We start from the raw sequence: 9766 nt of genomic DNA, 5'->3' as shown, positions 1-9766 counted from the left end.
CTGATTTTTAATTAAAAGCTTTGTGTGAAAAATGCTATGCTAAAGAGCTCTAAACACACCGAGCATCCGCCATTTTGAGAACCGAAGAGAGACGGCCCATGCCGTGCTTAAAGAGACACGCTGCTCGCTCCCTCACTATCCATCCTTGGGTTCAAACCGTCTTATACTGCCATCCGGTGGTCAAAAAAGGTACTACACACAAAAATTAACAAACATTTCTTCTTAAACTTGACAGTAATTACTAATTATTGTCAAAGTTCAAACAATATTATCGTTTATCGCAATAATTTCTGAGGCAATTAATCGGCCACAAAATGTGTTATCATGACAGGCCTATACACTGTAGACCAAAAAAAAAAAGATTTCATTTAGGTTTGAAATTCCAGATCATTATTAAGAAAATGGGTGACAATATAAAAAACATTGAGGCTATATAATAACTAGAGAAACTGCATTTCCTGCAAAAATACAGTGTGAATGCTTATTGCTTAAGAACTTGCTGAAAAACAGCTGAAATTAGCTAAAAACTTGTTGAAATGTAGCTGAAATAGAAGAACAAGCTCAAGTTACCAGAAGAAAGCATAAAGAACACATATTTGCTGAATTAGGTTTAAATTAGCCGAAATTAACACAAATATTAGAAAATTAGCTAAAAAAAAAAAAGAGCTGAAATTAGAAGGAAAAAAATAGCTGAAAAGGCAGAAAGAAGCTGATACTAGCAGAAGAAAATGGAACGAGCTGAAATGAGCCAAAAAATGTGGAACTAGGTGAAAAGGCTAAATTTAGCACAAAAACCGCTAAAATAGCAGAAAAAAGCTGAAAGGAGCATAACAAACTGAAATTAGAATAAATAATTTAATTAGGTTGAAATTAGCAGAAATTACTACGAAAAACTTTAATGTATCTGAAAACAGCTGAAATTAGCTATAAAAAAAATGCTTAAAAGTTGCTGAAAAGTAGAACAAGCTTGAATTAGCAGAAGAAAGCAAAAAGAATGTTTGTCTGATTAGACTGAAAGAAGCAGAAATGTGCACAAAAAAGTGGAAATCATCTGAAAAAAGCTGAAATTAGCAAAAAATAAAATAAAACAGCTGAAATGTTGATTAAAAATCAGAAAGAGACTGAAAGTACAAGACAGAAATGTAGAAATCATTTTGCTGAATTAGCCTAAAAGTTTAAATGAGTGCAAAAAAAAAAGTGGAATTAGCTGAAAATGCTAAAATTAGCATAAAACTGCTAAATTGTAGCTGAAATAGCAGAAAAAGCTGAAACGTGCATAAATCAGCTGAAGTGAGCACAACAAACTGAAATTAGCAAGAAGAAGCACAAAAATGTTGTGGTTAGCAGAAATAATCTGAAAAGAGCACAAAACAGCTGAAAAAACAGCTAAAATTATGAGAAAGTAGCTGAAAAATAAAGTTAAATATGCACAAGGAAGCTGAAAGAAGCTGAATCACGTGAAATGGCACAATCAGACAGGGCTGAGAGTGTTTGTTGGGGATCACTCTCGGCTACTACCTCACCCAATTTTGCTTAACATCTGCCAAATTGTCCGAGTTATGTCCATGCTTTTGTTAGCTGACGTCTGTTAGCCGTGGCAGCCATCTTGAATCAGGTTGACTCCAGACGTTAATCAGTTGTAGATGCATATTTAAAGGTAACTGTCCGGGAGTTTCATTAGAATCTGTCAAGTGGTTCACAAGATATTTTGCTAACAGACTGAGTTGACTCCAAAAGGCAAACTTTTACTCAAAAGATCTTGGCCAATCTGTTAGAGCTTAGAAAACGTGTTGGGGGTCAGTCGAAGTTACTACCACACCAGATTTTAGCTCAATGTTTGTAAAACGCAGAGGTGGAGCCATTTTTGTGTTATTTAAGGTCGGTTAGCTGTTGCGGCCATCTTGACATGGGCAAACTCCTACAGTGCATCAGCTGTAGGTCAGCAGTTCATGAGATATTTTGCTAACAGACTATTATAGTCCGCCTTCCGGTTGCGGATGACGGTAATGTTCTCGTTTCCCCCTCAGGGTCCACCGTTTGGCACCCCAGCTGCAAGAACAGCACCAGAACAGAGGAGCGGCACAGGGAGCGGGTACGTCAGGCGCTCCCTCCTCCTCAGTTTGTTTCTGTTCGCGCCGCGGTTCGTTTTCTTTTCACATTTTCAGAAGATTTAACTGAATCGCTCGTTAAACTCTTAACCTGCTGAGGCCACGTGTAGCCTGCGAGGTGTGTGAATGATCAATATATGTGTGCGAACTGCGAGGAGGCTCTTCCCATGTGTGATGTCGTGTGAACCCCACCCTCTCCCTTCCTCCACAGCTCTTGCCTCCGTCCCTCTTATTCCTCCAAAAAACAGAAAGGCAGGTACTGTATTCAGTATTGGCTCTGAGATCACCCTGTTCCTCAATGTTCATGTAGGGTCTATACGCTGCCCCCTGCTGGAGACAGCCTGCAGTGCACCCCCTCCTCTGTGTGCGTGTGTGTCATACAGAGCAGTGCATGAGGCAACAGATGCCCCAGAGTGGGTGGAGCTGATAAATGATCGTCCAACCTGCTGCAGCCATTCAGCCCCTTCATCTCCCATAATCGAGCATGAGATTCTTACGAGCGTCGCGGAGCTGAGGCGCTCATTCACTTTGCACACGTGCAAATGAATGATCTGTCGCTGAGATCGTGTTTCATGAGACGTAACTCCGGGGGGGGGTTAACTGCTCATTAAGTGTTTGAAGCGTGTGAGCGTTTTGGGTGATGACATACAACCCCGGTCTGACAAAGTTGGGACGTTGTGTAAAACGTAAATAACTGAACGTAAATCTCGTAAACATTCATTTGATTCACAATAAAACATAATAATCACAAAAACGTTTAAACTAAGAACCTGCAGCAGATTTAAGAAGAATGAGGACGTTTTAAATTCGAAGGCATCGACACGTCTCCATAAAGTTGTTCCAGGTCCACGTCTCCTCTGTGACGCATCCCCAGTTCTTTTACCAACGGTCTGTTAAAGTCCAGGACCTTAGGAGACCAGTTCTTGCAGGTTGTGGAACGAATGTTTGCACATTTTTTAAACTTTCGGGTCTAATGGAGGAACCCAGATGCTCAAATGTCCTGGATCTTCTTTGCTGGACGTTGTTTCACGCGGTGCACCAAATGTTTTCAGTTGCTTGGAGGTCTGGACTGTAGTTAGGACGGTTCTGGACCTGGACTCTCCTGCTACAGTCATGCTGCTGTAAGGGATGCAGGATGTGGTTTATCGTTCCTTGAAAAAGACGCCTGAAGATGTGCTTCTGTGCTTTTTTTGCATTGATGGAGCCTTTCCAGATGTGTAAGCTGCCCATACCAGAGACACTAATGCACCCCCATACCATCAGAGAGACTGGGTTTTGAACAGTGCACTGATAACGGGCAGGACGGTCCCTCTCCTCTTTAGTCTGGAGGACATGATCAGAACAGTTCTGGACTTCACCTCAGTCCATTTGAAATGAGCTCTGGTCCAGAGAAGACGGCAGCGGTTCTGAATGTTCACATCTGGCTTCTTCTTTGTCTGATAGAGCTTTAAGCAGCATTTATGGACTGTGTTTCCAGTCAATGATCTGTGGAAGTGCTCCTGAGCGCAGAACGGAACCAGACCTGTTTTCAATGCAGTGACCCCTGAGGGCCTGAAGGTCACGACCCTCTGATACGGACCTTCACCCTCAGAGATTCTTCTCATCTGTTGGTGAGATTATGAACTGGAGATGATGGAGATTAAAGTCTTTCACCGAGGAACTTTATTCTAAAACTGATCCATTTTTAGACCCAGTTTTTGCAGACTGGTGAACCTCTGCCCATCTTTACTTCTGATGGTTTCAGCCTCTCTGAAAGTTTTCATACCCAGTCCTCTTGCTGACCTGATGATCATTAACCTATTTGCTGAATGCTCTTCCAGCTGTTTCTTAATCGTCAGACCAGTTCTTTGAGTTGTGGAGGACCTGAGGAGACCAGTTCTTGCAGGTTGTTGTCCCTTGAACAACTTTTTAAAGATGTGTTGCTGCCATAAAGCTAAACCTTGTTTTTTTTCCAAAGAAGTGGTCCAGTTTCTTAGTTCGAGCATCTGATATGTTGTTCCACTGTGAATAAATCGGGGGTTTATGATTTGCAGATCCTTCCTTTATGGTTCTATTTACCTCTTACAGAACATCCCAACTCTTTGAGAACTGCAATGGTATATTCAAGCGTCTCACAGATGATTATTTAATCTAAAAGCTGCTTGTGTGGTTGCCTTTCGTAGCCTACGAGGTCGTCGTCTGAGAGTATTTGTTCCAGACCTGGTTCAAGCATACCTGGCTCACCGGGTCACACCATCTATGTAAGAAATGTCTCTCGGCCACTTTGTTTTGTTTAATTACACTGTTTTAGGGTTTTCTTGTGTCGTAATCTCCTGTGCGTTTGCACAATTGAAATTATTTGTTTTCGTAGGCAAAAGTAGACAACGAGATCCTGGATTACAGAGACCTAGCCGCCATTCCTAAAGTCAAAGCCATTTATGACATTGAGCGCCCCGATCTAATCACCTACGAACCCATGTACACAACCTCCGTGGATGAGAGAGAAGAGCGACATGAGAGCGTGGGGGAGGTAAACGCAAACACTGAACCCTCCTTTCCCTGCTTGAACAAAACAAACAGGCACAAATATATAAAAATAAAAATTGACAGAAGCAGTCTGTTTTCATTTGGAGTGACCTTTTCCTCTGGAGGGATTGTTGATTTTCTGTTGTTCTCAGCTCCACGGTGCCCGGAGGGAACGTTCCCCCCTGCCTGATGACAAGGTGAGGCGAACCACGGAGTACATGGATAAAGACTACAAAGTTCCTGGAGAAACTTTAACTGGGACTGCCTCGTGGCGACCGTTTAAAAATGTTGATTTGACAGTATTGTGTGTTGGGGTTCGCTCTCGGCTACCAACAAACTAAATTTCAGCCTAAAATTGCAAAAAATAAAATCTACGAGTTATAGTCAGTTTTTTTCTTTTAAGCTATTGTTGCCATCTTGGATTTTTGATTTGGGTTCAGTATGTGATGGGGAAGGTTCTCAGCTATAAACACAACAAATTTCAGCTCTTTGTGTAAAAATAGCTGAGCTGAAGACATTTAAATTGAGCTTCGGTGGCCATCTTGATTTTTCTTTTTTAATTCATTATTTATTGGGCATTGGTCTCAGCTACTACCACGCCAAATTTCAGCATAATATCTCTAAAATTGTCTGATTTACTGTAGTTTTCCTTTTTAGCTCAGGTGGCCATCTTGGATTTTTGATTTGCAACAAGAGTCTATGAAAAATTAGAACAACAAAAAAAGGCGTCTTTGCAAATTACGTCGCCATGGTAACTCGAAACGCCAATAAAAGTAACGGCACACATTAAAGTGCCGAGCCGGTCGTTTTGATATAAAATTTGTGGGGGGACATGTTGCAGTTCGGGTCACGTTAAAGTTGATAGAAGAGTAAGATATAAAGTTAAGAAACCCTTGTCAGGTGGATAATAATAAGTGGATGCTTTATAGTAGGCAGTCCCCAATAAAATAAAGTTTTGCTTTAAAGAGTGGTTGTGAAATAAAGGATACAAACAGATAAACACTGAAACTCCATTAGGCTTGTTTGTTACCACAGCTTTGGAAAAACTCCCCCCTAAAATACCACAAATCATGCAGTTTGATCAGTTATTGTATTTCAGTAGATTAAATTTGTAAACTCCTTTTACACCCACGAACTTTACGCTTCTTATAGTTTATACATCAAAAAGTGGACACTTTTGTCCTCTTTTTGTCCGCTGTTAGATTTAAGTTTTTCTCACAGACACACACAAACTCACTGACTGGCATTGAGCTCAGAAACTTCTCAAAGTTGGAAACAAACACGTCATGTATTCTACATTTAACACTGTAGATGTTTAAAGAACAACATACGTGTTTTTAGTGTGAAGCTTTTAAACAGTTGATGTCTGTTTGAGGCTTACTTTGTAGTCTGGGTTTCTGCCTGTCGCAGGAAGAGTGTTGTTAGGGCTTGAGATGTAACCATGTTGAGCCACTGGCAGCAACTTGGAACATTTTTTATTATGATGTGATATATGTTATATATATTATATTATGATGTTTTATGATGATGTTTATATATATATATAATAAGAAGCAGTAACACGGTCTTGTTTGTTTTTCTTATAGTCTTTAAGGAACATGATGTCACCGACTCCAGAGGTGAGCCGACTGTTTGGATTTTCTGTTCAGTTTTTGGTTTTAAATCTTGCTCTGAATCGTTTCTCCAGTTTGAGTAACAACGTATGTGTTTGTGTGTTTGTGTCAGAGCTCTTACGACTGTAGGGACCGTATCCTCCAAAGGTCCACCAGTCAGGGATCCATAGGGTCACCAGTCTATAATCGTCATGGTTACACCCCCACCTTATCGCGGTCGCCTCAGCATTTTCACAGACCTGGTGGGTTCTTAACGGGACTGTTTTTGTTCCTGTGTGTGGCTTGGCAGGTCCTCCTTCAGATCTCCTTACTCGGGGGGGGGTCTACAGTTCGCAGCTCTGGGGCCACACATGTCCCTTCAAGTGGCTCCTTGTAACTTTACCCAAAAACGGCACAAACTTGTTTAAGTTTCGCTGTAAACTGATAAGAACGGGTACTTTTAGCTGTTTTCCATCCAGATTTTTCAGTTTATGCTTAGAATTTCTTCAGCAAAATGACTTTAGGTCATCAACAGACATTTATGCACATATTAGTTATTAAAAAAGGCACTTTGTTCACAGCTTACCATCATTTTATTACAGATGGAGCCAGATAAGGTTTGAGTTTTCACTAAAATGTGTTTGAAATGCGATAACCTGTTTTACTGTTGAGCTGATAGATTATCCTGTTTCCTGCTTGACACCAAATCCATCAGAAAGTTAACATTTTTTAACATAACTGAGGAAATGTCTGCAAAAGCAGAAAGTTGTTTTGCACAGCTATTTAAAATACGATTTTATGGTATCAGACAAATCAACATACAGGAATGTCCTGATGCTCAATAATCCAGGCAGATGAATCTTACATGGTTGAGTCAGGTGCTCTGGACGGGTTCTTCTCCATAAACATACAGGAAGTTAAAGGAAAAACAGGAAACAAGAATTCTGCGCAGAATAAAACAAGTAGTTCTGGATATTTTTCTGATATAGATCGATGTCCTTTTTATTTTTTATTTTTTTTAAATTATCTAAATGCCACAATGTAACATAAAATAGTATATTTATACAGAACCGTGTATAAAGTTATTATACTTTGTGTAGCTTGTAAATTGTGTGGCTTTTAATAAAGTTATTAAAAAATTTAGGAGAGATGGCTCTTCTCCCTGAACGAACCGCTTTAACCGCTTTTACAAAATGGACTTTTTTTTGTAGAATAACAAACTAATGATAACCTGTCTCTGTTAATTGTTAGTTTTTTTGTTTGAGATTAGGTTTTTAACTTTTTAGTGTTCCTTTTCTCAGTTTTAGTCATTTTTCTTTTCAAACATTTGACTCTTATCTTCCCTTTCTTTTGCTCCTCGCCGTCTCGCTCTTCCTCTCAACTCCATATTGTCCACCTCTGCTGTCCGGTCCCGGGGTTTTTTCCTCCCTCGTCCTCCTCCCGCCGTCCTCCCCTCCCTCCTTGCAGAGGCTCTGACAGGCATGCAGAAGCTCTGCTCCTCCCTCTGCAGTAACAGTGTGGGCTCCAGAAATAGTGACTCTCGCCCCACCTCCCCTTTCAGACACCACTTCCTCCCCCATAGCCAAGGTAAGGGCCCTGCTCCACGCTTATCTGACCCCACAGTTTGAAGCAACACGTCATTTCCAGCGTCAACAGAGTTCCACTTCTCATCTTCGTATCATCCATCACCATAAATCCATCATCATCCTCGCCCATTAGAGTCAAACTGGTTGTGGGTTTTGGTCGCAGTCGGGCAACCGAGCAATCGGTTCTTTGACTCTGCCAAGTAGCTTCCAAGCTTTTTGTGACTGGTCACTTTGCATGCGCTTTTTAGATACTAGTAATCCCAAAGTACCGGTACTATCCAAACAATAAACTCTCCGAAGGTTAAAAGGTAAAACCAGTGTCTGACTGGGCTGCAGCTGCTGGCGACTCGTTGGCGAATGGCGGTTAGCAACATCTGCTCAATATGAAACTAAACTTCCCGTGATTTTTGTTCATTTTCACTCTGACGTTGTTCAGACATGTAAGTTCCAATTCTGTGTAATTCCAAATAACAGTTTGTCTATTTTCATTAGAGCCCGACCGAAATGGACATTTTTGCTATTGCCGATACCGATATTGGTCAGTTATGGCTAATGTCGATAACCAATATATTGGCTGAAAATTTTTGAGCTTTGTCCACCCCCAAGAATGTACGTAAACAGCTACTTTTAAACCTGTTTGGTTACAAAGATAAGATTACAAACAATTCATTTCATTGAGGACGACAGAGATAACGTTACTAACACTGATATATTTTACTTCTACATTAGATTATTGCTCTGAATGAAGTTTTACTAGGCAATAGTCTGTGCTAGGTTATCTAAACGTTAGCTTGCTAACTTGAGAGACACGTAGCTTATGACAAGCGGTTTGGAGGATTGAAGAGAATTTACTATTGTTATTTTTTTTTATTTTACAGATCATTTACAATAAATTTAACATGATCTGTTCAGCAAAATACGCTGCACAGTATTTAGTTGCTTGTTGCTTCGCCTGTGCTGTGTCAAGTGGCGTGGCCGTGACTTGAAAGTAGTCCGCATGCGCCCTCTACTGGATACATTGTACAATTACGCCATTTGCCAGTAAGGACACGGCTCGTTCCCAGTATTTTAGGAGTGAAAATTAGAAGTGTTTATATTGGTGCATGATAAGCCAATTATTACCGATACTGATATGTCCCGGACACCTATATCAACCTAAAATATTGACCCCTACCGATATATCGGCCCTACCGATATATCGGCCCCACTGATATAGCGGCCCTACCGATATATCGGCCCCACGATATATCGCCCCACTGATATAGCGGCCCTACTGATATATCGGTCCCACGATATATCGGCCCCACTGATATAGCGGCCCTACCGATATATTGGCCGAGGCTCTAATTTTCTCTACAGTTTTGTCTTGAACTGTCCCCAACAGTTGCAGTCCATTAAGATGCTACCGTAAAGTAAAAATAGATTTGCTGAAAGGAAATAACTTAAAGTTCTAACCTGCATTATATTATCAACTCGTTTGAACGTTTGTTCTCTTCTGGTTTGAGCTGCTTCTGTTCCGCCTCAAGTGGATTTTTCAGAACCCAACAGAATGATTTCCATTTGCTCAGAATGTCCTCACCTGGTCCTGCTGGTCCGTGTGTGTGTTGCACCGTTCAGACTGTGGTTCCCCTTTAGGATCTGTGCTCATATTTTGTTCTTGGTTCTTCTCACGTGAGGCGCCGACCCGCCGAGTGGCCGGAGCTCACCCCTCCCACTCAGGCTCGAGAGCCGGCCAGTCACCCCGCCTCTCTGTCAGACCCCTAAACATTTCCACGTCCCAGGTAGGAGCTGGAGCGCACCCTGTCACTGCTCAGACCTTCTTTTGTTTCTTTCTTTCTTTGTCTGGTTGATGTTTGTTTGTCTAGTTGGTTGTTTGGTTGGTTGATTGACGTTTGTTTGTTTGTCTAGTTGGTTGTTTGGTTGGTTGATTGATGTTTGTTTATCTAAATGGTTGATTGGTTGATGTTTGTTTATC

At 41.1% G+C, this 9766-nt stretch overlaps 1 protein-coding gene across 1 annotated transcript in view; it reads left to right on the top strand.

Moving 5' to 3' along the window:
* The first annotated feature begins 1906 nt into the window (after positions 1–1906).
* LOC119422963 (actin-binding LIM protein 1) overlaps positions 1907–9766 on the top strand; it is a 22739-nt gene continuing 14879 nt past the window's right edge. Inside the window, exons 1-7 of the mRNA XM_037690411.1 lie at positions 1907–1934; positions 2028–2092; positions 4271–4348; positions 4459–4617; positions 4766–4810; positions 6200–6232; positions 6339–6468. Of these exons, the coding sequence (XP_037546339.1) occupies positions 1907–1934; positions 2028–2092; positions 4271–4348; positions 4459–4617; positions 4766–4810; positions 6200–6232; positions 6339–6468 (538 nt within the window). The remainder of the gene's footprint in view (positions 1935–2027; positions 2093–4270; positions 4349–4458; positions 4618–4765; positions 4811–6199; positions 6233–6338; positions 6469–9766) is intronic.

The sequence above is a fragment of the Nematolebias whitei genome, chromosome 1, assembly GCF_014905685.2.
Source record: "Nematolebias whitei isolate Nwh7 chromosome 1, NemWhi1, whole genome shotgun sequence".
Lineage (NCBI taxonomy): Eukaryota > Metazoa > Chordata > Actinopteri > Cyprinodontiformes > Rivulidae > Nematolebias > Nematolebias whitei.
The sequence above is the reverse complement of the archived record's forward strand: the minus strand, read 5'-3'. Positions and strand labels throughout refer to the sequence as shown.